The sequence below is a fragment of the Primulina eburnea genome, chromosome 11, assembly GCF_022965805.1.
Source record: "Primulina eburnea isolate SZY01 chromosome 11, ASM2296580v1, whole genome shotgun sequence".
NCBI classification, from domain to species: domain Eukaryota; kingdom Viridiplantae; phylum Streptophyta; class Magnoliopsida; order Lamiales; family Gesneriaceae; genus Primulina; species Primulina eburnea.
The window spans coordinates 3,429,317-3,457,131 of NC_133111.1; the positions used below are offsets into that span (position 1 = coordinate 3,429,317).

The 27,815-nt window shown below is 35.4% G+C and overlaps 5 protein-coding genes across 10 annotated transcripts; 3 read left to right on the forward strand and 2 right to left on the reverse strand.

Moving 5' to 3' along the window:
• Window positions 1-507: 507 nt before the first annotated feature.
• On the reverse strand, window positions 508-5,725 carry LOC140805705 (ultraviolet-B receptor UVR8-like). Of its 4 annotated transcripts, none has more exons than XM_073161986.1 (11): window positions 5,332-5,713; window positions 4,752-4,825; window positions 4,581-4,665; window positions 3,981-4,115; window positions 3,678-3,911; window positions 3,347-3,589; window positions 3,031-3,074; window positions 2,419-2,601; window positions 2,023-2,113; window positions 1,099-1,142; window positions 508-894 (listed from the first exon to the last, which is right to left on the reverse strand). In XM_073161986.1, exons 1-11 carry the CDS (start codon window positions 5,531-5,533, stop codon window positions 772-774), a joined length of 1,458 nt encoding a protein of 485 aa, XP_073018087.1. In that variant the 5' UTR covers window positions 5,534-5,713; the 3' UTR covers window positions 508-771. The 4 variants fall into 4 exon arrangements, with proteins under 4 accessions (XP_073018087.1, XP_073018088.1, XP_073018089.1 ...); XM_073161987.1 differs by having other exon boundaries at window positions 3,981-4,112; window positions 5,332-5,707; XM_073161988.1 differs by having other exon boundaries at window positions 3,347-3,583; window positions 3,981-4,112; window positions 5,332-5,702.
• Window positions 5,726-9,504: 3,779 nt separating this feature from the next.
• LOC140804417 (probable methyltransferase PMT11) lies at window positions 9,505-15,375 on the forward strand. 3 transcript variants are annotated; one of them, XR_012112174.1, is made up of 11 exons: window positions 9,505-10,319; window positions 10,699-10,848; window positions 10,963-11,233; window positions 11,920-12,030; window positions 12,372-12,531; window positions 12,642-12,899; window positions 13,026-13,148; window positions 13,331-13,408; window positions 13,669-13,954; window positions 14,567-15,007; window positions 15,116-15,372. XR_012112174.1 is itself a non-coding variant. In XM_073160431.1 (9 exons), the coding sequence occupies exons 1-9, from the start codon at window positions 9,651-9,653 to the stop codon at window positions 13,868-13,870; spliced, it is 2,022 nt and encodes a 673-aa protein (XP_073016532.1). In that variant the 5' UTR covers window positions 9,505-9,650; the 3' UTR covers window positions 13,871-14,046. The 3 variants fall into 3 exon arrangements, 1 of the variants encoding a protein (XP_073016532.1); XR_012112173.1 differs by having other exon boundaries at window positions 14,567-15,375; XM_073160431.1 differs by lacking the exons at window positions 14,567-15,007; window positions 15,116-15,372 and having other exon boundaries at window positions 13,669-14,046.
• Window positions 15,376-16,099: 724 nt separating this feature from the next.
• On the forward strand, window positions 16,100-17,332 carry LOC140805033 (2S seed storage albumin protein-like). Its single transcript, XM_073161213.1, has 2 exons — window positions 16,100-16,695; window positions 17,299-17,332. Exon 1 carries the CDS (start codon window positions 16,127-16,129, stop codon window positions 16,598-16,600), a length of 474 nt encoding a protein of 157 aa, XP_073017314.1. The 5' UTR covers window positions 16,100-16,126; the 3' UTR covers window positions 16,601-16,695; window positions 17,299-17,332.
• Window positions 17,333-21,245: 3,913 nt separating this feature from the next.
• LOC140805001 (protein phosphatase 2C 37-like) lies at window positions 21,246-23,007 on the reverse strand. Its single transcript, XM_073161183.1, has 4 exons — window positions 22,398-23,007; window positions 21,970-22,299; window positions 21,774-21,879; window positions 21,246-21,678 (listed from the first exon to the last, which is right to left on the reverse strand). The coding sequence occupies exons 1-4, from the start codon at window positions 22,869-22,871 to the stop codon at window positions 21,335-21,337; spliced, it is 1,254 nt and encodes a 417-aa protein (XP_073017284.1). The 5' UTR covers window positions 22,872-23,007; the 3' UTR covers window positions 21,246-21,334.
• Window positions 23,008-25,557: 2,550 nt separating this feature from the next.
• Window positions 25,558-27,591, forward strand: LOC140804490 (cysteine proteinase inhibitor 6). The gene is made up of 4 exons (XM_073160529.1): window positions 25,558-25,820; window positions 26,201-26,420; window positions 26,631-26,776; window positions 27,216-27,591. The coding sequence occupies exons 1-4, from the start codon at window positions 25,575-25,577 to the stop codon at window positions 27,351-27,353; spliced, it is 750 nt and encodes a 249-aa protein (XP_073016630.1). The 5' UTR covers window positions 25,558-25,574; the 3' UTR covers window positions 27,354-27,591.
• The last annotated feature ends 224 nt before the right edge of the window (window positions 27,592-27,815 follow it).

Below are 27,815 nucleotides of genomic sequence, written 5' to 3' on the forward strand. Positions count from 1 at the left end.
ATCGAGAATAACTGAAAAAATAGTAACAAAATCAGATATGATTTGATCATTATGAACAAATCCAAAATACTTGTAGACAAAACCAATCACTAATTCCCATCCATGGGGTGAATGAAATCCGATACATAAACCGTTAATAAAAGAATCACAAAAACTTTTAATGTATCGTTTATGTTATAAAGAAGTATTTAAAAAAGGCAAAAACTTGTGTGAACCGATTTCACGGGTCATATTTGTGAGAACTAGACATATCTCTTATTTGGATCATCCATGAAAAAGTATTGATTTCTATGCTAAGAGTATTATTTTTTATTGTGAATATCAGTAGAACTGATCCGTCTTACATATAAAAATTCATGAATAAAGATTCATGAGACCGTCTCTCAAGAGACCTAATCTCTAAAAAGTTAAGCCTATTTTCTAAATAAAAAAATGTAAATTGTGGGATACCACTGAATCACGGTCCATTGCAACCATTTTTCAAAAATATTAAAACATATTTTCGTATCTCAAATTATACATTTTTGGCACATATGACACAATGTACATGGCATGGCTGATCAGTGCCAACATAGCAGAAGAATTCATCAGTACAGTGGAATTGTTAAACTGTAGCAGGCCTCAACCACTAAGGAATAGTCATCAAATGAATACAAGTATATGTACAAAAGCTATTGTACGTACGTATACATAGAACTTGGACATATGTTAATGACAATGGAAAGGAAACTTTCTAAACTATCAAAACTGTGGCGACCAGGAGGAAGATATTCAGTCTGGTGATTCAGCAAGCAGTAGAGTATGCCACCAGCCACATGCTATATTTTTCGAGATGCATCCGTCCGTTAAAACTTGACAAGGGACATTGCGGTCGATCACATCACCTAATCCAAGCTGCAGGATCATGTAAAACTAGTTGGATTGCAATGTATCCGTGTAGCATATGTAACTGCATTGTCTATATGGTTGTTGATATACTAAACTGTATAGAATCTTTGCGTATGGTAATGAAATACATCAAATGTTGAATATCTTAAGGAAAATTGTTGTTATTATTGTTTGATCCTTGTATACTACGCCAAAAGTTGGAGACTGTACCTGACCATACTTGTTCCAACCCCAGCAAAATGCTTTTCCATCCTCTGCACAAAGTGAAAAGAAAGAGTTGGTGAATCAGAAAGGCACTACCAGTGAGAAATGAAGCTCAACGTGGTTTTATCACACAAGCATATGTTGCCAAATAAAGAATAGACTGGACTAGATGTTAATCAGAGAAGAAGCTTGCATATAGTTCCGAGTACGAGTACACATTCGATTTAATAAACAGTTTGCTTTTGATCTTCTTTGCTTTATGTAGATCAAAATGCATCACTCGTGTGTTCCAACTCTTCATGACCTCAAATTTTAACAGTGGCATCATTCTAGCTTGTTTCAACGTGTAGGCGAATTTGTATGCTACACAATGAAATTTTCTTCAGTGACAACTATTTCTTCTCATGATGTAATTAAACAAATTTCCAATGATTTCAGATCCGTGATTAAGGAAAACAAAATTGTTGGGGTGCGAATCCCAAGTTATTAAGTTTCCAACATGGAGTTGAATCCTACGGAAATTACACCAAGTTCAGTTTCTTCATTAATCCAAATCCTTCAACATAACACAATTGTAGTTCTTTCACGTGTTCCGGCAGCTGAGGAAGGTAAATCTTTGAATGCATATTTCATTGGGAGTTAACGAGGACAATCAGGACTCATTTTAATGCTTATCAATTTGAAATTTTCTTTGGATGTGTTGCCTTTGAGCAGGAAAAATTAACATTTTGTTTGAAATTTGAATCATCTAAATTCTATAAAGCTTGCAGCGGTTGACATGCGTGACACCATTATGGAACATTTACTGAACGATGTGGATTATATCTTTATAATTTCACTTGAAAAAGAAAGTCAATAAAAAATGCTCCATATAAGAAATCTTCAAGATTTCTACATGACTTTACTTGCTTGATGATTTACATACCATACCTGAGAGAATGGCAGAATGACGAGCTCCACAAGATACAGTTTTCACGTGCACATTTTCCAAAGATGGAGCATCCAGCAGTCGAGGCAAAGTCTGAAGGCATTTCAACAAAATGAAATACTGAATTAGTTGTGAGTCAAGAAGTAAAAAATATTCCATGACCAGAATTAAAATGCGTCAAAACTCAAGAATGTGAAACCCTATTTAGTTATTTTGGAAGCAATGTTTCTACTTTCGAAGTAATAAAATTCTAACGAGACAACAGTATTGTTGGAATTCCACAGAAAATTCATACAACACTTTCCATCAGTGGGTGATTATGCATCAAGATTATCAAAATTCATGATATGTGTCGCTTTGAAGTTTTCAGTACAATCAAAAGGAAGTTGAAACAATACCTCAGCTTGATCTGTGCCAGTTCCTAACTGACCAAATTGATTTCCCCCAAAAGCATAAACATCACCATCAGCAGATATGCAGACAGTATGCCAAAGTCCCGCTGCTACCCCTTCTATCTTAATGCCAAGTAAGGAAGATATACAGGTTGGGCTTAGCTCGTCATCTGTACTTCCTTGACCACACTGCATTATGAAACAGTATTCCATAAGAATGAATTTGTGCTTAATCGGTCATGCAAAACAATGAGATGAGAGTTGATAAATGGACCAAAAGAACAAAACTAAGAATTAAATTGAGAAAACAAATTGTTTGAACCACACTAACTTAGCATATCAACATCAGATGAAGATTTTAAGAGGTAGCCAATATATGTATTAAGTCAAATGATGAGGGGTAAACAGTGAATATATGACACAAATGAATAAGTACGTCTAAGCCGCCTCACAAATCGACGTTAGAAGCGAAGTCAAAATCATCCGACCATCTTCTACATAACTCATAGAAACTGCAAAACTGGCATATTAGACTTTTATTTGTATATGTAGGATGTACATAAACTAACAAGACCAAATAAAACTCATTTGAAAATCGCAAGAAAGCTGAGATCTCACCTGTCCGTACAATCCCCAACCAAAAGTTAATATTGCACCAGCATCTGTTCACCAAAATATCACATCAAAACATCCATGCGTAAATACCCAAGAGTTCAGATGGAGGTTTACAAGAAAGTTATTCGTTATTACCAACCAGGAAGAAGATGGTGGCAACAAAAAAACCTTGACGTATTATCTAGTTGTAAAGAGGATATATCACACAATTAATTGCATTGACTCGTGAGCACAATGATAAAAAAATCATTTAGCATAGTCACGATATTGTAAAAATCAAAGCAGGCGGTGTATGACAGAAAACGTAATAAGACCATACCTGTAATTACTGCACTATGTCGACCTCCACATGCAATGGATATTACATAACTTCCAGGAACTCTAAAACCTTGACCCTCTGAACCCATGCTTCCACGAGAAAGGGCCATGGAGCGATCTTTGGAGAAGGACAAATCAATGCATGGCACAGGATGAGGAGACGACACCATTCTGATCCGAGAACCCAATCCCAGCTGTCCTTCACCCCCATAGCCCCAACCCCACACCTGTCCTACATCTGAAACTTAGGAAAAATATACAAGATTACAGCTCTCCTGTTATTAAATTCCCTGAGCAACATGTTGCAATGAAGTAATGTGACAACAATTTACCTGACAATGCTAAAGTATGTCGACCACCAGCAGCAACAGTAGCTATCCTTACACCTTGGCTAAGTGTCACCAAGCATGGAAAGGCTGAGAGAGTTTCATCACCAGATGTTGAGCTTTCAGCTACCTGTTTAGCCGGGGATATTCTTCTTCGCTTCGTAGGTTCATCCCCACCTTTCATATCTCCACCAGACACTGTCCCACCTCTGGATTTTGACCCCTGAGACCGAGGGCTCACTGTAATGGAGCCACTCTTCAACATTTTAATCCGTGTAACTAGAATGCAAGACTTTTTACAGGAAATACCTTGATCAGCCACCAATAAGTTGTGTTTCTCAAAGACGTCCTTCTCTGTGCTTAATCCTGTTGCAGTGTCACCAAAGACCTTTCCAGAAGGAACACATTCTTTCCACCCCCAAGTGTAAACTTCTGCACCCTCTGCTTTTGACCATTTGCGCTGAGTCGGTTTATGATGCAACAGAAATATATGAACCAAGAAAAACAATTACATGCACAGCTAATCTCGGATTCATTTTACTTTAATCCGCTATAAAGTTTTCAACAACCATGTTATTGCATTTCCAAACCCAACCAAAAATGGGAGTCAGCGGGGAACATATGGAGGCACTGCCTAAAATGCAGGGTTTGTGAATTTTGGATGAAATTCAATGCAATAATCATACATCAAACAGATGATTTTTTTTTTTTTAATCTTTGTTACATAGTTGATGCTGTGTGATATAACTTTACTTGTACATCTAAATTCTAAAGAATATGGTTCTGTGTGCTTTGCTTTAATCTTTATTCTTTAATATAAGTTCATTACCAGATAAAGAGAGAGAACTATAGGCAAACAACGTAACACGTTGTTCACTACTTCAATACTGAAAATCGGATTAAGCCTACCTGTTACAGCCACACAATGCGCCCAACCAGCAGCAGCTTTCGCTATTAAGGCCTCTGTCGGAAGTGGAAAAGGCTCTGGCATTTCCTTAAAAATTATCGGTGAATACACAGGTTAAAAAAAGAAGAAACTGAAGAGGCAAATCAACAAAGCAAAACAATATGTCGCACTACCCCATGTTTTCCTGATGTCACGTAGCTTTGGCCTAAATCATCTGTAGATCCCCATGTAATGAGCTTCCCGGGATCTACCACCATCAATTTTGCAAGATTAGAAGTCCGAACGTTTATAACAGTAGATTTCAAGTTAGAAAAACAAAATAAAAATGTAATTAAACCAGTATTTAGTAAAATCTTGGGTAAACAATAGGTCGCTTATATCCAAGATTTTCATCCGTGTATCAACTAAATTTTTTGAAAGATTCCCGTTGACTTTAATCTCAAAATATGAAACATAAACTTTGGAAATGAACCTATAATATAGTATAAGTATATCTTGAGGCCTGCATTTTGCAGATTTCATTGAAGCTTGATGCCAAAAATGCTTACAAATTTCAATCTTGTCAGTTTCACTCAAAAATATAGATAAAGATCTTGATAAATCAGAAAAGCGTTGTACAGAAACTGAAGAACATAAGCTATGCATGTCAAGTACCCTTCGAAAAATTTGAAAGAAAAACAGAAAAAACAAAGAAACCCAACTGATTTTTTTATTTTATATCAAGAAGAAGAAGATTCCAAGGCAAAAGAAAACCTGAAATGGCCATGGCAAAACCACAGCCACCACCACAAACATCCTTCCAAGAATTCCCAGCGCCGGGGGGCAGCCGTACGGGAACCGGAGAAAGAAGCGGCGACCTTTGCGGCAACGCTCCCGGTAAATACCCCCACATCAGCACCAATTTCTCATTCTCCTTCCTCTCACTTTCTCCAACTCCTTCCCCACGTAGATTCATTCCCCGAGATATTGTACCACCAAATTCTTGATCAAAATATCAATACTCTCTACCTAATCTATGGATTTCTAGAAGCGAATACTGAATCTGTGTTGAAAATGGAAAACTGGAAAAGCAAAGCAAACACTAAAATTGTCGTATCAATTTCTGGGCTAATACGAGTGCTACGTAGGATGATCACGTGGACTGTTTACAAGTGTCGGCTTATGAACCGTAGATCTTTCGACGATTCTTGGCCAGGAATTCGAAGAAGTTTCTGGAAGGCGTGAAGGAGCTCCCGCTGACCATTGTGTCCTTGCGTTCATTTATTCCTTGTCACGTGTCTCTCTGTGGGACCCAGAGGCTTTTAGACGACATTGCCCTTATGAAGCGACACGTGTCGAGAGAGTAAGGGTTTGATGACAAGTGATGATTAATCTCTGTCTTCTGTTTTTGGTCAATAGATAAGCCAATCAGGATATTAATGGGTGACTCATACAATTGTAGGTATTGGGGCATTTTATTTTTCTTATTTTAATCTAGTTCAATTATGGCAAAAATTTGTACAAGACAATGTTACATGTAATATTTGTGAGACGGATCTCTTATTCGGGTAATCAATGAAAAATTATTATTTTTTAAGCTAAGAGTATTACTTTTAATTGTGAATATCTGTAGGATTGACTCGTCTCACAAATTAAGATCCGTAGACGGTCTCACATGAGATACACTCTTCAATTATTTAATTAAAAAAATGAATTTTTTTTTCAAATACACATGAAAATGTCATTTTTTTAATTAAATAGTTGACTGAAGGTATTTTACAAATTTTCCCATAGATATCTCCTATTTTTAAAAAAAATTCTATATGTCTAAAGGGTTTTTTTTTTTTTAATTTTCTTTATTAATATTTTATATTTAACAAAAAGAATAATATTCTCTTATGAAAATGGTCTAAATTGAAAATCTTTGGAGTCATTTCACAATTTTCATTATTTTATTAAAAGAATCCGAGCATTCTCGGACAGTTCAAGCTCTTTTCAATAGCCGTACACTTGAACTCTAAGGAGAAATACTAAAAGAAAACTAGACAAGTTTGATCGCGTGTGAAATCTTTTGTCTAGATATATAAAAATGCGATGTCAAGTAAGTTTATATAAATTTGATTTCGTATTTCATATGACCAGATTGTAAATATCATTTGTCTCCCTCAAAATAATATTCGACGATCTGGAGAAATTTTAATGGATCTTAGTTATAGTGAGCGAGTGATTGATTGACCTCAAGATTTTTCAGTGGTTAATGTTGGCTTGGATTTTTAAATTGGACCCCAAAAGTACTGAAATTTGCATATGGGTCCCTCGATAATTAATTTTCGTTAACCTTGGTTGATTAGTTGGTATGATTGTATCGATTGGGGCCCTCTATCAAATCTTGGGCCTACGGCCAGGACCACACGGGTTAGGCCCATCTATGTTGCTGAAAATTGACTTCTCGAGTGGCTCCATTCCAATCTCAAAACCCAAAGAAAACCGAGATTTTGAATCGAATTTTTCTTTGAATTGTTCAACTAGCACACATCCTTTCAACATAATAATAGATGTAAAAATAAGAAAAGTCAAACATGGTTTGAGCTTAACTTAATTTTTATATCAATTATATCAGAAAATCTAGACACCAAAATCAAAATAAAAATTCATGATATCGTGTATTTAGTCGTTCTTTTTCTTGAGAAGATCGACGGCCTCTTTGCTATTTTTGGAGTGGTGATGGAAAGATTTGTTGTTAGTAGGCCAAAGAAATGCGCCCATTGCGAAATCGCGCTTGTGAGCCAAGTCACCAATTGCAGGCAACCCGTACTCAGCCAACAGCCTATCCAGCATCCATTCCGGCATCTCTTGGTACTCATTTTTAGTGTATTTTGGATAGTGCAAAGGCATTTGAAACCCACTTATATTTTTGTTGATGCTGCCCATTTTCATTCCCCCTGTTTGCCAAGTGGGGATTCTTGGTCCCAAATCATGTGGCCTTTTTATGGGGCAAGGCTGTATGAGCAAGTTACTTGTCACAAATAGGTGATGGGCTACCTTCCCTACAACTAGCTTTATCTCGTGTTTACATGTTAGGTATGGATATATAAATAAACACAGTAATTTAAGCTTAGAGAATAATAAAATTTCAAGATTTATATATATATATATATATATATATATATATATATATATATATATATATATATATATATAAACTTGTGTGAGACGGTCTCACGAGTCGTATTTTGTGAGACGAGTCTTTTATTTGGGTCCTCCATGAAAAAATATTATTTTTTATGCTAAGAGTATTACTTTTTAATTTTTATTGTGAATATCATTAGAGTTGATCCGTCTTACGTATAAAGATTCGTGAGACCGTCTAAAAAAAACTTATTCTATTATTAAAGGAAGGAACAACTTGAGGATGGTATAGATAGACAGTCATCTTCATGCACATGATATAAAATTTGGTATATGATTTCTTGAAAGTTTTTGTATTAAAGGTTTGATCCTTTAATTTTTTATTGGTTTTTTTTATGTTATTGTAAATTAAATTAAGTTCGTTTCCATTCTCGGTCCACTTCTTAAAAAAAATATCAAATGATGATCAAACTTGAGTCTCGAAATCTAAAGAAGAACCCTCTTTATTGCGGGTAAAAGAGAGGAGTAGGTCTCATGTGAGACCGTCTCACGGATTTTAATCCGTGAGACGGGTCAACCCTACTCATATTCACAATAAAAAGTAATACTCTTAGCATAAAAAGTAATACTTATTCATAGATGACCCAAATAAGAGATCCGTCTCATAAATATGACCCGTAAGACCGTCTCACACAAGTTTTTGTCAAAAGAGAACCAGCACGTGTGGAACCAAAAGAATGCATTAAAGGTAATTTTTTTTCTCTTTTCTTTATATAGGGTGGGAGATTTATAAGATCTCAAATTTCATTTTTATGACACATGATGTCATTATATTGAGAGGCCCCTACATTATAGGTAATTAGTTTTTTTTTTTTTAAAGTAAAACAAATGCATTACTTCATAATATCTTGATTTACAGTATTAAGTAATCAAGCTGATATATCACCAGAACACCATACGATAAAAGAAGAAACATCAAAAGCTTCACGAGCCATCCGATGAGCAACCCGATTGGCCGATCTCGACATGTGGTTGGTAAATAAGAAAGTATCTGACTTCAACAAGTTGAGTATGTCGAATGCGAGCACTCCACTCGGACCCAGGTCAACTAGGGAGTTGCTAATAGCTTGAACAACAAGCATCGAATATGAGAAAATAATATCATGGAGACCAAGATTCAAACAAAACTCCATACCGAACCTGATGGCACGTAACTCCATAACTTTCACCAATCTTGGATGACGAATAATGCGAGCCGAAGCTCCCAAAACTCTACTATTATTATCTCGGATCACAGCCCCACCACTGAAAAAGTTTCTACCTTCATCAAACTCAACATCAACGTCTAAACACAGCTTATTCGGAGCAGGAGGCCTCCCTTAGATCAGAAATGGCATATTTTTCGAGGTAGGATGGTTTCGATCAAATAATTCGACTTCAAAATAGTTTGAATGTAATCTAAGTTTAATATTTTGAAAAAATTGATCATTTAAATCAATACATTAATAATTTTTGTTTTTAATCATAAAGTAGTATTTGTAAATGTTTAAAAAAATTAGTATGATATTTTTTTTCATAAAAGTATGCAATTTTATAAAAAAAAATTCAAAATCATTTTCACTCACGGTGCATTCTGTGATGATATATATTATTCGGTACAAATTTATTTTTTATTTTGCATTAGATTATCAAGAATAATCCAATATAGCTAGCTATGCTTGTTTTTTTTTTTTTTTTTTGTTTAAATTATATATTTTTCCATTTAGGAATTTGGAAAAATGTAAATTAGTTAAATAATTTGAATTAACTGTGGAGTAATTGAAGAAGGCAACTGAATGATCATAGAACGTGGCTTCGAGAACAGAACACCCGAGAACCAACGTTTAGCTTTCTTCTACTTCAATCAATCTTCACCACACCTTCTTCTTCTCCCTTGCTTCCATTGAATCACTACAGTTTTGAAGATGAAGAATGGCGGAGGATCATCGGCTCTGATCAAGATATCTGCTTTTCTTTTTGTTTCCGTCGTTTTCTTCTACTTGGGCAAGCGCTTCTCTGATGTATCCTTTTCCCAGCAGCTTTCGTTCTTCACCTTTCAGGAGAACCGTGAATTGCCGCCGACTTCGTCTACGATCGCCCTTTCTCCCAATTTGAACAAAACCTTTGATCTGTCGTCGAATTTAAATGAGACGGTGTCGCCTCCTGCATCAAGAATGAAGGAAAATGCGATTTCACCGACTCCTCCTCGTCTGCCGCAGCTGAAGGCGCCGAAACCTCCGTCTTTATTGAGGATGGGGGTGGTGGATGAGAACGGTAGGATGACGGATGATTTTGAGGTGGGAGAGTATGATCCTGAGGTGTTGGAGAATTGGACGAGGGCCAATGAGACTCCTGGTTTAGAGCGAGAGGGTGAGATTAGGGTTCGGATTAAGAAGTTTCCGATGTGTGCGGAGAGTATGAGTGACTATATACCTTGTTTGGACAATGAGAAAACAATTAGGAAGTTGAACTCGACGGGAAGAGGGGAGAAATTTGAGCGGCATTGCCCGGAAAAGGGAGAGGGTTTAAATTGTTTGATCCCTGCTCCTAAAGGGTACAAAACTCCGATTCCCTGGCCCAGAAGTAGAGATGAGGTTATGTTTTGTCTTTGCTTACCAATATTTTTCTCAATGTTTTTTCTCCTCTTTTTGGCTCTCTGTTTTGAAAGACTGGGTTTTTTGTTCTTTAAGATTGGATTTATGTTAAATTTGGGTTCTTTCTCAGAAAGTGAAACAGTCATAGTCTCCTTGAACGTTCGGTTTAGCCAAGCACCTTTTTCTCTTATGCATGATACGTAGCTTGATATGTATCAAGCCTAAATACAGATTTAGATATAGGTGCAGTGACTACTTGACTTGTGATCCAAATTCATGTGATGATTTTGAGAGCTGTTAGGATTCTTTCGGAGTGCACATGAGAGTCATAATTATTTAGACTTTTTGGAAATCTTCTACAACTGATTATTCTCTACAGGTCTGGTTTAGCAATGTTCCTCATGCCAGATTAGCTGAGGACAAAGGAGGTCAGAATTGGATTGTGGTTGACAAGAAGAAGTTCAAGTTTCCTGGAGGTGGCACTCAGTTCATTCATGGAGCTGATCCTTACTTGGATCAGATTCAGAAGGTGTTTAGATGTTATAAATTTCTATCCGCCAACGTCGAAATATGAGAAATAGGCTATGGCCTAAACAGAACCAAAATTAGATTTGAAACTCTCTTTTTTGCTCGTATTATTTAGATGATCCCTGAAATTGCATTTGGTCGACACACTCGAGTTGTCTTGGATGTTGGTTGTGGTGTTGCAAGCTTTGGCGCTTATCTAATGTCACGGAATGTAATTACGCTTTCTATAGCTCCAAAAGATGTTCACGAGAATCAGATTCAATTTGCACTTGAACGTGGCGTGCCTGCGATGGTGGCTGCATTTGCAACTAGACGTTTACTTTATCCAAGTCAGTCATTTGACTTGATTCATTGTTCGAGGTGTAGAATCAACTGGACTCGAGATGGTATGTGTTAATTGTCCCACATCGGTTGGATAAATAACCTTTGAGTGGCATATATTGGCTTGGACAATCCTCCCCCTTGAGCTAGCTTTTGGGGTTGAGTCAGGTCCAAGTTCCAATCTTAACATGGTATCAGAGCCCGGGTTTCACCGTTATGTGTTGGACTGCCTATAATTAGGCCACCCGTTCTGCCCATAATTGGGTCATTTGTAAACTCCACGCTCCAGATGTTTATTCTTGGACGTGAGAAGGGTGTGTTAATTGTCCCACATCGGTTGGATAAATAACCTTTGAGTGGCATATATTGGCTTGGACAATCCTCCCCCTTGAGCTAGCTTTTGGGGTGGAGTTAGGTCCAAGTTCCAATCTTAACAGTATGGTTACTTCTTCAGCCATTGTGATTTTTAGAAAGTTGATAAAGTGTGAAAATGAAATTGTTAATATTTTCAGTGTAATGATAAGATATATGAATCAGTTTTGTGCTTTTGAGCATCAAGTCATAGAAATGCTTTGCCTTGTTGTTTGTTGATTGACTGTGGTTGTATAATGCGGGCGATTCTGTGATTAGAATTTTCGTTCAAATGCAAAATACGTTCACTTTTGTTTGGTTATTCCCGGAAGATCTTCAATAGATATATTAAATCAGTATGACTGCTGTTAGTGCTTATGGTTTGTGCGTTGTTTCATAGATGGGATATTGCTGCTTGAGGTAAACAGGTTGCTTCGAGCAGGAGGATATTTTGTTTGGGCAGCACAGCCTGTTTATAAGCATGAAGTAGTCCTTGAAGAGCAATGGAAAGGTAAAATGCTTAAAACTTTGGTATGAATCAAGACCTATTGCCAAATTACTTGCACGCCTTTCTACTAAAATCCCAATGGTTCTGGACTTCCGTGGTAAGAAATAAAACATTTCCAAATCTTCCCATGACTGGCCTTGCTTTTGTCCCCTCCTTTGAACTTGGTGTGATATTTACATTTGTGCAACAAAAAAAGGAAAAATATCGAGTTCTCATATCATTAATGTTTCATAGAGACACTTAGAATTTGAATTGCATTTGCGTAAACAGGTTTGGATGCCTGCCTCCAAAATAATCAGCGACTGGCAGTCTTTTTTTAACACAGTTTTATTTAACGTTTCCAGATATGATTAACCTTACCACGCGTCTTTGTTGGAACCTTGTAAAGAAGGAAGGTTACATTGCAATATGGCAGAAGCCATTCAATAACAGCTGCTATTTGAGGCGGGAGGAAGGAATGCAACCCCCACTCTGTGAATCTAACGACGACCCAGACAATGTTTGGTATTGTATCTGATATCACGTTTTTCTGTCGTGATAATTAAGGTTCATCGTCTAGATTTTAATTAACCTTTGTTTTATGGTATAATTTTTCCCATTTCAAAATATTTTAGGTATGTTAATTTAAAGGCATGTATAGCTCGCCTACCTGAGGAAGGATATGCTTCTAACATTGCTACTTGGCCTGAACGCCTGCAAAATCCTCCAGATAGGCTTCAGAGCATAAAATCTGATGCTTATATATCAAGGAAAGAGCTTTACCGGGCAGAATCAAGATACTGGAAAGAGATAATTGGAGGATATGTCCGTGTTTTACATTGGAACAAGTTCAAACTTAGAAACGTGTTGGACATGAGAGCCGGTTTTGGAGGGTAACTCTTTCCCTTCATTTTATTCACAGCACACTCCTTCATAATTTATGATATGAAGGACCACATATCTTGCCATCAGTTGGCTTTCCTGGGTTTTGATATTGATACTTAGTTCTTACCTGGCAGTTTTGCAGCAGCACTGATTGAAAACAATTTGGATTGCTGGGTGCTCAATGTTATTCCTACAAGTGAGCCCAATACATTGCCTGTCATATATGACCGTGGTCTCATTGGTGTCATGCACGACTGGTAAATGTTTGTTTATGATTTTCCTGTTCATCCCCTATGTACGTTAACCACAAACACCACGCCACGGCACTCCCCACATATCTTTGTTTACAAGCTTAAATTTATTGAGTATTGTCAAAAAAAAACTTTCTTAAATAGCAATACACCAGTTATCGCATAATGAAAATCCCGCAATGTTTCAGGTGTGAGCCATTCGACACATACCCAAGAACCTATGACTTGATTCACGCAGCAGGACTTTTCTCTGTTGAAAGAAAGAGGTGAGTTTTATTTCTACTCTATTTGCTCCATGTGACTTCTTTCTTTCTGGATCTTATAATCTGTTCTGGATGAAATCCTGCAATTTTATAATATTTATCAGGCTCTGACTTTTAAATATACAGAGTACTTTGGCAGTTGATTATTACGTGGAAATTCTTGATGTTCGTTGTCACTATGTTGACCATCTCACAAATCGGAAACTGCATTTATTGTTTATTTTACTGAAACTAGGACATATTTGTTGACTTGTCTATCTCAGATGCAATATCTCTACCATCATGCTTGAAATGGATAGAATGTTGAGGCCTGGTGGACTTGTATACATTCGTGATTCTCTTTCCGTAATGGATGAACTTCAATCGATTGGTACCGCCCTTGGCTGGCATGTATCATTGAGGGATACATCCGAGGGACCTCATGCAAGTTATAGGATCTTGACTTGTGACAAACGCCTCCGGTAGTCTTGAGATGACGAGACTCAGAGTATATTGCATTCATCTACGTGTGTGTGGATAGAGATGCATCCCTTCACCTTCACATTAAAGGTAAAAGAGAATGATCTTGTGTATAATTTATAAAATTATCCCACTCCCTGGAAAATAGATTTAGTTTCCTCTGAAGTGATGTCATTTAAAAATTGTACCTTTTTCGTCACGTATGTCATGAACGGCTCCGTAAAGAATCAAAAACACAATTTTACGAGTCATGTTCGGACACAACATAATGGCATAGTAAATTTAATTGCTAATAACGATAGCAACAGACAATTTTTTTTTCATTCGATATTGAAACTTGCTACATGCGAAGTTCGTAGGTTTGTGGTACGTATGAGACACAAATTTCATTACATAAACAACCGATCACCAGATCATGAACCCATCGGTCCAACCAAACACGATCTTAAGTCAGAACCAAGTATCAAAAGAGCTAAGAAAAGTAGAAAACTACGTTAACCCGTGTTCATAGATCATCAACCTCCATAAAATGAATCATCTTTTTTACCAAATGTGTGAACCATTCACGGAGGCATGCTCTTTGATAGAATATTGACATTGACAGCAGACGAATTTTCATATAATTTGGGCTACTTTTGTACACCAAATACAGCATTTTCACCAACACATGATGGGGTAATTTGCCACTTTATTGTTGACAAGGTATTGGTTTTCTGCAAGCCACGTACAAAATATTCAACTTCATGGCCATCAGAATGAAGTTGACCAATTACACTCTGGGATCTTGGCCACCAATTTTGCTGCCTTTCACTTGAAGATGCCTGGGCAGGCTAATTACTCGTCCCGTTTTGTTGTTGATCAATCCTCAGATTCCGAAACTTCTTTCCTACCTGTAACGGCAATGGTTTCCTCTGAGCTTGTAAATGAGGGCTAAGGCCATTTCTGCTGTGATCTGTAGCAGGTTTTCTTGCCACATATTGCACGGTTACTGAATTTGCAATGGGTTTTCTAGCTATAAATAGTGAATAGGTATTTGGTGACCATCTCGTGTTGCTGTAAACATCCTCCCGTCGTCCAGAAAACGGGCTAATACGTCGCTCAGAAGGCCTTGGGCAATGGTCAGCATACGGAAAGTGCAATCAGGTAAAATCTATGTCAATCTCATTGGAAGAGCTGTGCTCTATTCTGTTTTAAGCGACTTTATTTCTATTCTTGACTATTATTTTGAACATGAATCTGATATCCAAATAGGAACGACAATGTTGCTATGCTAATATTTGGTATCAAAAATACCTTTGCAAGGAAATAAATGAAGAGTTCAGCCAAAGAACTTTGATTGATCAATCTCAACCTATATATCGGACTTAAGCCTGTTTATGTTTACAGCACAAATATCTTCAATGTTTTACAGCAACAGCCCTCCCGCCTTCAGAAGACACATGAATCAAGATCATATTAGATCAACCATTTATTTTACCATGCTAATTAACTCAAATTGAGCATGCATCAACAGCTTTCATTAATAATATTTACTATGGCATCACTTTTATTAAGCCAAAGCATATAGCTACGTACACTCTTGGAAACCTTTTAACAATTTAATTTAATTTTCTCTCCTTGCCAATAGATACAAGCAGATTCCCATAGTAACGAGAGGGAAACAAATTGCATCAAGTTCTTTCAGGAAATAACAATTTAACACTGATCGTTTTCCTTAATCAAGTATAAAACGTACAACTGTTTTTAAGGGATAACAGAAGTTCATTGATCAATGTATATACCAGAATGTTAGCGAGAGTAAGATTTGTTTCCTAATTAATATGAGGATGGTAGATTAATTTGTTGTTGGATTTCTAGTTCGTAAGTTGATGTTATTTCACATGCAGATCGTAGAGTGCAAATATTGAAGTATATTTCTATATCTTTTAAAAACTAGAAAACAAGCATGGAGTTTTTAATTAGTACCAGCAACTGTTAAGGATGTAAATAAAAACTCTTGCATGGATGTGGAAGCTCGAAAACGCCACCTCGTACAGAAAAATTCTTCCACCAGCTCTAATTTATGTCATCAAATCGACACGTAAAAGCCATGCAAACCGGACATGGAAGCTCGAAAACGCCACTCATCCACGTTTCTCTAGTCGATCAACACGTAAAATCCCATGCAAATCCACCAAAAAAAATACTATAAAAATCCCTTCATCGCAGCACCAAATTTCACTCCATTAACCCACAGAAACCTTACCATTTCCACCACAGAACATGGCGAAGAATCTCTCACTTGCGTCGATTCTCCTTGTGGCCATGCAATCCCTGGCCACCGCCAACACCTACACCACGACCATCACCACCACCATCGACGATGAAACCAATCGACCTGGGCACCAACAGTGTCAACAGCAGCTACAAGGTCATAGGTTCCGCTCCTGCCAAAGGTACTTGCAACAAGGAAGAGGAGGAGGCCTATACGACGACTCAGAAGATAGTGACCTTGTTCCGGCACTGAACCGCCCTGAGCAGCGCGAATCCCTGATGCAGTGCTGCGAGGAACTACGCAATGTGAACGAGCAGTGCCGATGCGAAGCCATCAAGCAGGCATTGAGGGAGCAACAGCAGGAGGGAGGCGGCTACCAAGGCGAGGAATTCCAAAAGGTGTACGAGAGAGCTAGAGATCTTCCCCGCATGTGCCAAATGAGGCGCCCCCAGCAATGCCAATTGAGCGGCGTGTTTCTGTAGATTCAAAGGAGTGTGTGCAGATGCAGCTAGCTGTATATTCCCCAACTGTTGTGTTGAGTTAGCTGTCTTTTTCCGATGGGAGATCAGTTGTTATGGTTGTATATGTAAAGATTGGAACTTGGACCTAACTCAACCTCAAAAGCTAGCTCAAGGGGGGAGGATTGTCCAAGCCCATATATACAAGTCCCATGAATATTATTCCACCGATGTGGGACAATTAATACACCCCCCTCACGTCCAGGAATGAACATCTGGAGCGTGAAGTTTACAAGGTCCAACGTCTTGTGGGCAATTCAACAACATAACGGTGGAACCTGGGCTCTGATACCATGTTGAGATTGGAACTTGGACCTAACTCAACCCCAAAAGCTAGCTCAAGGGGGAGGATTGTCCAAGCCAATATATGCCACTCAAAGGTTATTTATCTAACCGATGTGGGACATTTAACACACCCCTCTCACGCCCAGGAATGAACATCTGGAGCGTGGAGTTTACAAATGACCCAATTATGGGCAGAACGGGTGGCCTAATTATAGGCAGTCCAACACATAACGGTGAAACTCGGGCTCTGATACCATGTAAAGATTGGAACTTGGACCTAACTCAACCTCAAAAGCTAGCTCAAGGGGGGAGGATTGTCCAAGCCCATATATGCAAGTCCCATGAATATTATTCCATCGATGTGGGACAATTAATAGTATATATGTCTGTACGATAATAAATCCATCGGAATGAAATAAAAATCGGCTCTTTTTAAATTAACCTCGTATTTTAACACTCTGGGTTTGAACTAAATTAACATGAAATTGTCTTAAGATTATGAAATTGTATTCCATTTATCCAATGAACAAAGGATAAACGAAGTTCGGTAAGATGCTTGAATTCCATACTATAAAAAATGTAATTAAGTGCAGCAGTTGTCCCATCATTGCTTTCCACGTAAATATCACTCTTCACAAATATGTACATACAGTATTATAAAATAAAAATGGGACCCCGACGCAAGAACCTTGGAGAAGTCGCAGATTTTAATAAATATTCCCAATTCTTCAAGCAAATAATTAATAAAAAAATGGATTTAATACTATTTTAATTATAAATTGCACCTTGCCAGCCTGTGTGACATGGAATAATAATATTCACAAAATCTATTTATTGTAAATAATGTGTACGTAGCACGTCGAAAAGGTTAAAATATGCAAGGGGATTGGAGCTGGTTATCATGAGAAAAGATTTTTTTCTTAAAAAGATTTGATTCTGAACTTTTATATGTCCAAAATAATTTAAGAAGTCTTTCTTGACTTTGTCTATCTCAACAAACAATTCGAAACACATTGGCCATTTTAAAATCGAAGAATTTCGAAACATTTTAAAATCGAAGAATTTCTTGGGAATTCTACAAAATCCGTTCATTTTTTTTTTCTCTGATAGATTATTTGAACGTCATCTTGGTTCAACCTCACTGAAAGATCCATTAAAGATCAGAAATTACCGAAGAAACAACAAGATCATTCTTTTGTCCTTTCCGATTAGAAAAGAAAGAATTGGTTCACATATTCAAGATACTTACGTATTTACAAAATATTGTTTCAATTTATCTTCATCATATCCGAGGTGTTGTAGGATTTTGAAAGATGAATCAAATATGGACAATTCCAATAAGATTTCATTCTTGAATAAAAATCTATTCTTTTTATTTACTTTACATATTCCACGACTGAAACATGGGAGAATACACATTACACCGCAATTTTGAATTATAATAGAGATTTCAAGAAATGACATATTTATTCACTTTATCAATAACCGACCCAGATATATATAATGTATCATAAGGGATTTACTTAACCATTTTAATGTAATAAATATTATGTATATTTATTATCTTCCTTGAATTTGAAAAGAATTTCTATTATTATTTATTTTTAAAAAAATGTTAATATAATTTCACGTATATATTTACATGCGCGCGAAAAGCAAATGTACCATAACAAATTTATTGCGATCGAGTTATAATTACAAAATAATATGACAATGTTTGGTCATTCATATTTTACAAAAAAAATATAGCCATGAGCGTAATGTAAGGTGATTTTTTAACTAATTAATTTCCCAGTAAGGGATTTCAGCTATGCTTTAGAAAAAAATCCAGTGATTTTCAATTCATGATTTTCATAACTCTAAGATGAAAATTTGCAATTTATCTCATATATATCCCAGATTGTTCAAATCAGTGATGATATACTCCATCGGTTCCAGTTATATAGTTTACTTTGTTTTGTCAAAAATTCGTGCGAGACGATCTCACAAGTCGTATTTTGTGAGACAAATCTTTTATTTGGGTCATCCATAAAAAAATATTACCTTTTATGATAAGAATGTTATTTTTTATTGTGAATATCGCTAGGGTTGACCCATCTCACAGATAAAGATTTATGAGACAATCTCACAAGAGAACTACTCATTTGTTTTTCACATAAATTAAATCATATTTGGAAAACAACTATGGTGACAAATTTTCTAATACACTCTTATTTTATGATACTAAAAAACGAAAATTATACAGTCATGCACATTATTATAGGTATATTAGTAAAATTATTCATTAAACGTGGAAAGTTGAATATATATTTAATACAAGCAAAAAATAATTTTTTTAGAATATAAATATGCTATTGTTTCATATTAAAAATATATAATGTAAATGCCCCATTACACACAGGACTTGAGAACAGACCCAATATTTGTTTATCTCAGACAAAAATAGTAGGGGTGTCAAAATCAGACATGAATCACCAATCTGTCACGGTTCAAGCCAAAAAAAAATCAGGTTCGAGTTTGGAGATTTCGGGTTCGAGTCAGATCGGATAGAACACGACAAGTGACCCGAAAAAAATGATCGGGTTGGATTGGGCTCGGATTGACTCGAAAATTTTACTTTTTTTAAAAATAAAATAAATATAATTAATAAATATTTCTTACATTTTTATATATTGTATGTCTGAAAAAATATTTATTGTATATTTATATAATAAATTTTCATAATTTAATCTTTATTTTGTACATTTTTTTATTGTTTATATAATTGTTTATTTGATTTAGTAAATTTATTTTATTTTCTACAATTAAAATTTCAAATTTAAATCATATATACGAGGGATATTTTGTTATTATGCGTTTAAATTAAAATATTATTATATGTTTTTGAATTTCATTTAATTTTCTTTAAAAATAATTTTAAAAAATTCACAATCAGGTTGATCGGGTCCAGGTTCGAGTTGAGAGTTTTCGGGTTTGCTCGGGTTCGGGTTGAACAATATTTGAATAATGCTGTTGCTCAACCCGACTCAACTCACCCGAATTGACACCTTTAAAAAAAATACAAAGAAACAACTCAATCTACTAAATAAAGTGGAAAAATTATTCACAATCAACTAGATTTCGAACATGAGACTAACAAATCTCGAAAACATCAACCTTAATCATTAGGTTCATGTCTCGTCGGCACGGAAAATAAAATTGAAACTTATAATGGGGACATAATCAGCTAGCTAGTAGAGAAAATATAGTTAGTTCCTTTTTTTTTTAATTTAATTTATATAAAAATAATACAGACAAACTTAATATCCAATTTTGATGGAGCTGGAGTATTACTCTATTTTTATAATATTTATTTCCCTGCCATAAAATTTTCTGGCAGGCCTATTATATTGGTATTATCTGTACAACTAGTATTTAATTAACTATCAAATCTTGATAATTTGATTTTAAACACATGCATCAACACTATATTATTTTAATGATTGGAATATCTGTTTTTTAAATTTTAAATAATTTTTTTAATAACATTATGCGTAAGAATTATTTATTTAATTTTTTTAATAATATTCAAATGAAATTAATATATATAATTCTAACGATATATAGGCCAACAGAGTGCTCTTCTTAATATTTTAATATATTCCAATATCAATTGGTCACTAAAAAAAATGTAATTTTTAAAATATATTTATTTTTCATTTAACACGCGTCTGTCGCAATTCTATTCCACGGATTATGAATTTATTCAATCAACCGCATGGGCAGGGCACACTTTGAATTTAGAATTTTTTTTAGTAAAACTACGGTTTTTTTACAATAATTTTAAAATATTTTTTATATTTTTTAAATAAAAAACTACGAGTTCAATAAAATATTTGTAAAATGGTTTTGAAAAATGGTGTTTTCCAATTATATTTTTTAAGGAAAAATAGAAATTTGCCTTTTGATATTTTTAGAAATAAAAATAATGATGTAAATTAATACATAATACTTTTTAATCGAAAAAATATTTTTATAAAATAATTGTTCAAACACATATTTATTTATGAAACAACTTTGTTTTATAGAAAATATAAATCTTTAAAAATTGATCATTATAATTGTAATTATAAATGGCATATTTGGTCAATGATGAAAATTTTCAATTAATATTATATTTATTATAAGAAAAAAAGGCATGCACTTTGAATGAATTTCATTAGATGTATTTCGGTCAAAAGATAATAATTAAAAATTAAATGTGTATTCATTTAAAATATATATTAATTATAAATTTTTGCAAAAAATTTCTATATATATATATATATATTAATGCAAAAAAAAATGATCGTAATCGGTACTAATTAATTATAAATTTTTGCAATTGCTCTTCAAGGAAGGTAGAAAATACACGTTGTATCGCTGTAAAATAATTTAATGACCGATTTGGCCTCTCCGCAAATCTACCACCACAACACTGACGTTGTCGGCGCTGTGGCGAGCCAAGGCTAGTTTGGTCAAAAGAATGGATGCATCCGAGCAAGCCTTGTCGGAACTCTCCCCCGCCGCCGTGACGGTGATGTCATTCCCCGGCGATATCGGCGGCGAACGTGGTTTACACGATTGTAAACATTTGAGCGCCACCCCACAAGCTGTCTCGTTCGAAACCACATCCCAAAGCCCGTCGCTGGCTAATATCAAGCACTCGTCCTCTTTCCTCCTCTCCGTCACAGTCACCTCCGGATCCGATATGACGAACGGCTTCAAGTAATTGTCACCTGAAGAAAGAAATCGTAAATAATTTCTTCACGGATATTGAAGAAATGAAGTTAAATAAATTTCGTTAATTCTGAATGAGGAAAATGAGAGTTACCGATTGCACGAGACATTGCTAAGACGCCAAGAACTCGAGCCCCGTCCCAGTATATAACTCGGCCTCCGGCATCGTGAATCCGTTTCAGTTCATCAGGTCGGTCCGGCTGTAATCGAAGCAAAATTCACGTTAAACCAAGTATTACAAATTTAAAGTTTTTCTTGACAGAATGTTGAATTTTAGCATATCAATCAACCTTATGGTCCACGGAAAGGGGAATCGCCACGCCGTTTCGACAAAGAACAGCTCGAGAATCGCCACAATTCGAGACGATAATCTTTTCCGGCGTCACGATCGCCACTACAGCGGTTGATCCTACAGCCTCACTCTGTGGAGACTTTAGCTCGCACCGGCAGGCGGATGCAGAGACTTCGTCCCCAGCTCCGCCTCCGGTAGACCATTCGGTGACGTCCTTGTCCATCTTCGAGAAACTTTCGGACATAATTTGATCCCACGAAGCTCCACCGCCGCTTTCGATCTCGTTTTTCACTATTTCGTGCATTCGATCCTTGCACCTTGTCGCCACCTGAAAAAAACCAAGTCAAGATGAACAATCAAAACCCGTTCGCAGCAAAAAGATTTTGTTTTTATCCAGGTGCTTTAAAGCAGAGTTTCGATGCTTACGTGTGAGCAACCATGACCATCGTAGACTCCAAAGAGATGAATCCCGCCCGTCAAATTAGGGTTTCGATCAGAAAAACTGGGACATATCGCCACCGCATCTTCCATGTCTCTCCTCCTTCCGCAAACAGAAGTCATACCGTATTTTGGGCACTCAGGAACCGGCTCTCCAAGCTGCTGTTTCGAAGTCGATGCTGTCAACTCTAACCATTTTGTTTCGAGCCCTTTCTTTTCCATCTCCTTCGCCTCGCAGTTGTGAACGTCCCTCAGCGAAGACACCGGAACCACTTCCTCCATCTTCTGCCGCTTCCTTCTTCCGCCACCCTCCATCGGCGTCGCCACCGCATTATCAGTCGGTAGAAACTTGAACTGGTGGATCTCCAGCAGCCTCCTCCTCCGAGCAGATTTCGAGCTCGGCTCAACCGGCGCAGCCGTCTCCGTCTCACCAATATTAACTCCGCAGCACATACCCGCCATGATAACAATCTCTTGGCAAAGGAACAACGGAAAACACAAGACAGAGAAATCAACGAGAATTCAAAGAAACATGCGAGATTTTATGAACACACATTATAGTAATTGTTGATTGATCGGGCAGCTGCCCGCATGCCCGTCACCGTCCCGGGCAGGAAAGTGAAATGTATCCGACACACATAGTTGGTTTGACGTAGAAACACTGAATGAGAAAAGGAAGATCCGAGCCGTCCATTCATTTCTCTCCTCATGGTCGTGAACCACGTGTTTGGGAATATAACGTGAACCAATGAGAAGCTAACACGAATCGTACCGTAATGACACGCATGTGATCTAAATAAGTGGGTCCTACTTTCTTTTTTGATTAAATATTTATTTAATTTTTGGTGAGTTGACTCCTTAAAAACTCACCGAATTCTCAAGTGTGTTCGCCTTATATTTTTTGCCACGTATTCTTAACTGACGTGGATCCGATGCCGATTATCAAAATAATTTATTGGCTAATTTTTTTTTTAGTTTTTGCACAAATTATATATATATATATATATATATATTTATTTATTTATTTATTTCCTAAATTTCTCTTTAAATTTGAACATGGTATATTATATATTATTTTCAATATAAATAAATCGATTAAAAAAATGTTAACTTCATACATTCAATGTGACCTTAATATGTGAGACGGATCAACCCTACCCATATTCACAATAAAAAATAATACTCTTAGTATAAAAAATAATATTTTTCATGGATGACCCAAATAAGAGATTTATCTCACAAATAAAATCTGTGAAATCGTCTCACACAAGTTTTTGTCGCATATGACGGCTAAAGCACAACTGCGTATGAAAAAGCTCACTTATTATCCCAATTTGCATGCTTTCGATGATCGAATGTTTTGCACTTGGTTTTGGGCTGTTTAATGTTTTTTTGGTTTTAAACCTTGCACTTTAATTTAAAATATAAAAAAAATTATTCTATTATTATTTTTAATTTGTTTAAATATATTTTGAGTTATGATTCTATTAACATTTAATATACAATTATGATGCTATAATATAGAATTAGAAAAATGGCATTTATTAAATTTTTTTTAAAATATATAAAAATTTCAGTATTTAATTTATCAATTGATATTCGTATTAATTAGTAATTCTATTATTTTTACCCAGAATGTTATGATAATCATCTATTATAATATAAATTTTAAATAAATATAAATTTATTTGTACACTTTCAATCAATAAAATAATTTGAAAATAAAAATGTTTAGATAATTGAATTTTTTAATGATTGTTAATTAGAAGATCCTATGATTTTTAGTATTTTAATATTAAAATTATGGCTCTTATTTTTTTAGTATATATATATATATATATATATATATATATATATATATATATATATATATATATATATATATATATATAGACACACACATGACGATAACGGCTATGAAATTGATGTAGTTGAATTCAATGCGAAGACAAAATCGGACGCTTGCGGCTTAAGCCAGGTGCTAAGGTTACACAAAGCCACATCCCTCCACGCCACCCAACATAATTAATTTCTCAGGAAAAAAAAAAATTAAAAAACGGAAGAGAAAAAAACATTTTTAATTAATTTATCATCTGTTTTAATTTTATTTTTATATTTATTAATCTATTTACTTAAAAGTCTAGTTTTTTAATTTTTATTTCTAAAGTAGGTGCTATTAATTTTTTATTAATACTAGCTGTTTTGAACAAGTGGTGCGTGCGTACAGTTTTTTATATTTATCTATGGACTAAAATAAAATTTGATAAATTATCGAGAGATTAAAGTACTATTTGAATCGTTGTAAATTTTTTTTAAAAAAAAAAATTTTGAAATAAAAAAAATTAAAAACAAACATGTAATTTTGATATCAAATGAGGACAAAATTGAGAATGCAAAAAACAAACCACTTTTTTGTCTCTATTAAGGAGATTCTTAATAGATAACTAGTAAAAGATGCACAATGCATGTGCTATTATTATTTTTAATTTGATCAAATAATACTAAATAATTAACACGAAATTATTTTCGATTTAGAAAAGTTGTTCGATTTAAAAGGGAAGTTTTATTTTGATATTTTTCTATTTAAAATATGGAATGACTTGAAAATGTTTTAAGTATGGTAAGAAGGGTAATTATGAAATTAAATATTTTTGTGTCCTTAAAAGTAGCTATTCTAAGGCCTCACACTTAATATAATAGTATAGATAATAGAAGTAATAGATATATTTTCACAAAACCATATTTTATTTATATTTTTCTTTTACCTCATCCAGTCTTTTATTCGCTATCATAATAATAATTATGGACCGATATACTCGTTGCATACGTGTACAATATTTTTCATAATTATAAAAAATAGTGAGAGAGTATTATGTAATTTTGATATATGAATTAAAAATAAATAAATAAAAAAACCTCAAGAAAAAATTGAACTAACGGCTATATGTCTTAAAAACGAAGATTCTATCTACCAAATTACATGTGGCTTATATTACGATTTTAATACTTTATTAATATATATAATTATTAAAACAGATATCAAAAGTTAGTTACTCTGAGTATCTCAAATTTAATAATATAATAATAATAATAATAATTGTTTTGGTAGGATTTAAATACAATTTTGTTTACTTGCGTGTTAAGAAAATGGTTAAACTGAAGCAAATGAGACTAATTTATTTGTTGAATTTACGTTTCTATTGCATCCTGCTGCTTTGCTTTTCTTCATCAGCGATTGCTGTCGTTCTCGATCCACCAGAAGAAAAGCTAGGGTTTTGCGGCGGGGAAGATAATCATCTGATTCAAATGGCTTCCACCCTCGGAGGCGTCCGCGAATCTTCCAATTCTGAAAACAGCGCCGAGATCGAAAACATCGCCCGTTTTGCTGTCCAAGAGAATAACAAAAAGGAGGTGCGCGTTGTCTCGTTTTTTCTCCGTTTTGATTAAATTGCTTCTTTTTCATAATTCGGGAGGAGGAATTGGAGTGTTAGGGTTGTGTTTTGGAGCGAAGTTTGTATTTTTAACGAAAATGACTCGTTGAATTTGGAGATTTTTTAATGCTAAGAAATTGGGTTTGTCCCAATTTTTCCTTCCTAAGGAATTACAGATTTTTGATGCTAACAAATTCTAGGTAGCTTTCTGCAAGATTTACTTGTGTAGTAACGGAGATATTGTCTTGAAGTTGAGATATACTATTCATCAGGCGTTTTTCTTTCTTCTTCCTCCATGCAACTAAATCCCTGGCTTAATTCGTTTTTTATCTAATAAGCTATATCCGATTATCTTTCCAGAATTCATTGTTTGAGTTGGCGAGGGTAGTGAAGGCGAAAGAACAAGTCGTTGCTGGTACTATGCATCATCTTACACTTGAGATACTTGATGCTGGGAAGAAGAAGATTTATGAGGCAAAAGTTTGGGTAAAACCATGGATGAACTTTAAGGAGCTGCAAGAATTCAGGCATGTTGAAGATGTTCCTGCGTTTACGTCCTCAGATCTCGGTGTCAAGAAAGGTATAGCTGCCGATTTAGTCCAGTTATTTCATGATAAGTTCATTACGGCCTCTAGTTTATCGACCTTGGTTGAACTGTACGCTTGCTGATCTTGTTCATAGACTCGGTAGGTTGGCACAATAGAAAAGCAGAGGTTGTTCAGGAAAGACATGACCTTTTTTGGTTTTCGCGGGGATAGAAAATGGTTGTTATGATTTTGTTTCAAATCAGATGAACAGGGATCTGGATGGCAATCGGTGCCTGTGCATGATCCAGTTGTTCAAGATGCCGCTCAACATGCTGTGAAAACTATTCAGGAGAGATCTAACTCGTTGTTTCCTTACGAACTTAGGGAAATTGTCCATGCGAACGCTGAGGTAGACGTTTGATTTTTTTTTTTTTTGCTCTGATAAGTATGTTTATGTATTATCATTCTTAATTTGTTAGACTCCCTTGATCGAAACAAATAGACTTTTCTTATAATAGATATCAAAGGATCCCGGTCCTTCGCATATTTTTCGTTCTCATGGATTAGATCAACTATTTTTTGGCTGCCTTGTTGGTTTATGCCATCTGCATACTTATGATACATTTTTTGCTGCGTTATTGCCTCACGGCCGCACTAAAGGCATTGTGATGTGGTCGAGAATATTTGTCTTAACATTTAGTGAAACTATACATCGAAAATGTAATGCCATATATCATAGAAAATGCACTACCATACTCGAGAGTGTGCAAGTCACTCCTTGTGTGCTAGTCAGTAAAATCAAATGCAAATAGGATGATAATCAATTCTGTCCAACTCCCCTGTCCTAGGTGGTCGATGTTTCTGCTAAGTTCGACATGCTTCTCAAGGTGAACAGAGGAGCTAAAGAGGAGAAGTTCAAAGTTGAGGTGCATAGGAATAGTGAAGGTAATTTCCTGTTGAATCAGATGGACTCTCACCACTCTTAACTGCTGAACTGACTAGTGTCGATGCTGTCTGCATAACTTTCTAACAATAAAGGGTAGTGTCCGAATAAGCTCATGTTAAGTAACTAATCGTGCTTGCTGAATACTATCATCAAAGGTCATGTTATATAAGGATCTTGAATTGTGTTGTATTGTCTATGTACTACACTTTTGACTTGGTTGTTTTGTCGATGAAAGTGACCCTTGTTTTGTTTCTGCCTCATGCTGCTTTTTTGTTTTTTCATTGCTTTTGCTTGTCCGTATTTTATTTCTTTTAAAAGCTTATTTTCAAGAAAGGTTTATGATAACCGTTGGGGTATCAGAAATTAATTTACGGTTCACGTGAGAAGCTTAAATGATAAGTTTTTTCAAGAAAAAAAGGGTTTAACTTAGGATGGGATATATACTTTTATCTGGAATTCCCAATTTCGTCATTTTGTGCTGTGCTTTTTGGCGTTTCTTGGA

Coding starts and splice junctions, on each gene's coding strand:
- LOC140805033 (XM_073161213.1), top strand. CDS start 16,127: ATGGCGAAGAATCTCTCACTTGCGTCGATTCTCCTTGTGGCCATGCAA.
- LOC140805001 (XM_073161183.1), bottom strand. CDS start 22,871: ATGGCGGGTATGTGCTGCGGAGTTAATATTGGTGAGACGGAGACGGCT. Junction 22,300..22,397: donor ATGGTCATGGTTGCTCACAC/GTAAGCATCGAA, acceptor GGTTTTTTTCAG/GTGGCGACAAGGTGCAAGGA. Junction 21,880..21,969: donor CCCTTTCCGTGGACCATAAG/GTTGATTGATAT, acceptor CTTCGATTACAG/CCGGACCGACCTGATGAACT.
- LOC140804490 (XM_073160529.1), top strand. CDS start 25,575: ATGAGACTAATTTATTTGTTGAATTTACGTTTCTATTGCATCCTGCTG. Junction 25,821..26,200: donor AAGAGAATAACAAAAAGGAG/GTGCGCGTTGTC, acceptor TTATCTTTCCAG/AATTCATTGTTTGAGTTGGC. Junction 26,777..27,215: donor TTGTCCATGCGAACGCTGAG/GTAGACGTTTGA, acceptor CCCCTGTCCTAG/GTGGTCGATGTTTCTGCTAA.
- LOC140804417 (XM_073160431.1), top strand. CDS start 9,651: ATGAAGAATGGCGGAGGATCATCGGCTCTGATCAAGATATCTGCTTTT. Junction 10,320..10,698: donor GGCCCAGAAGTAGAGATGAG/GTTATGTTTTGT, acceptor TATTCTCTACAG/GTCTGGTTTAGCAATGTTCC. Junction 12,532..12,641: donor GACGACCCAGACAATGTTTG/GTATTGTATCTG, acceptor AAAATATTTTAG/GTATGTTAATTTAAAGGCAT.
- LOC140805705 (XM_073161985.1), bottom strand. CDS start 5,533: ATGAATCTACGTGGGGAAGGAGTTGGAGAAAGTGAGAGGAAGGAGAAT. Junction 2,114..2,418: donor CTGGCACAGATCAAGCTGAG/GTATTGTTTCAA, acceptor AAATGCCTTCAG/ACTTTGCCTCGACTGCTGGA. Junction 1,143..2,022: donor TCATTCTGCCATTCTCTCAG/GTATGGTATGTA, acceptor CACTTTGTGCAG/AGGATGGAAAAGCATTTTGC.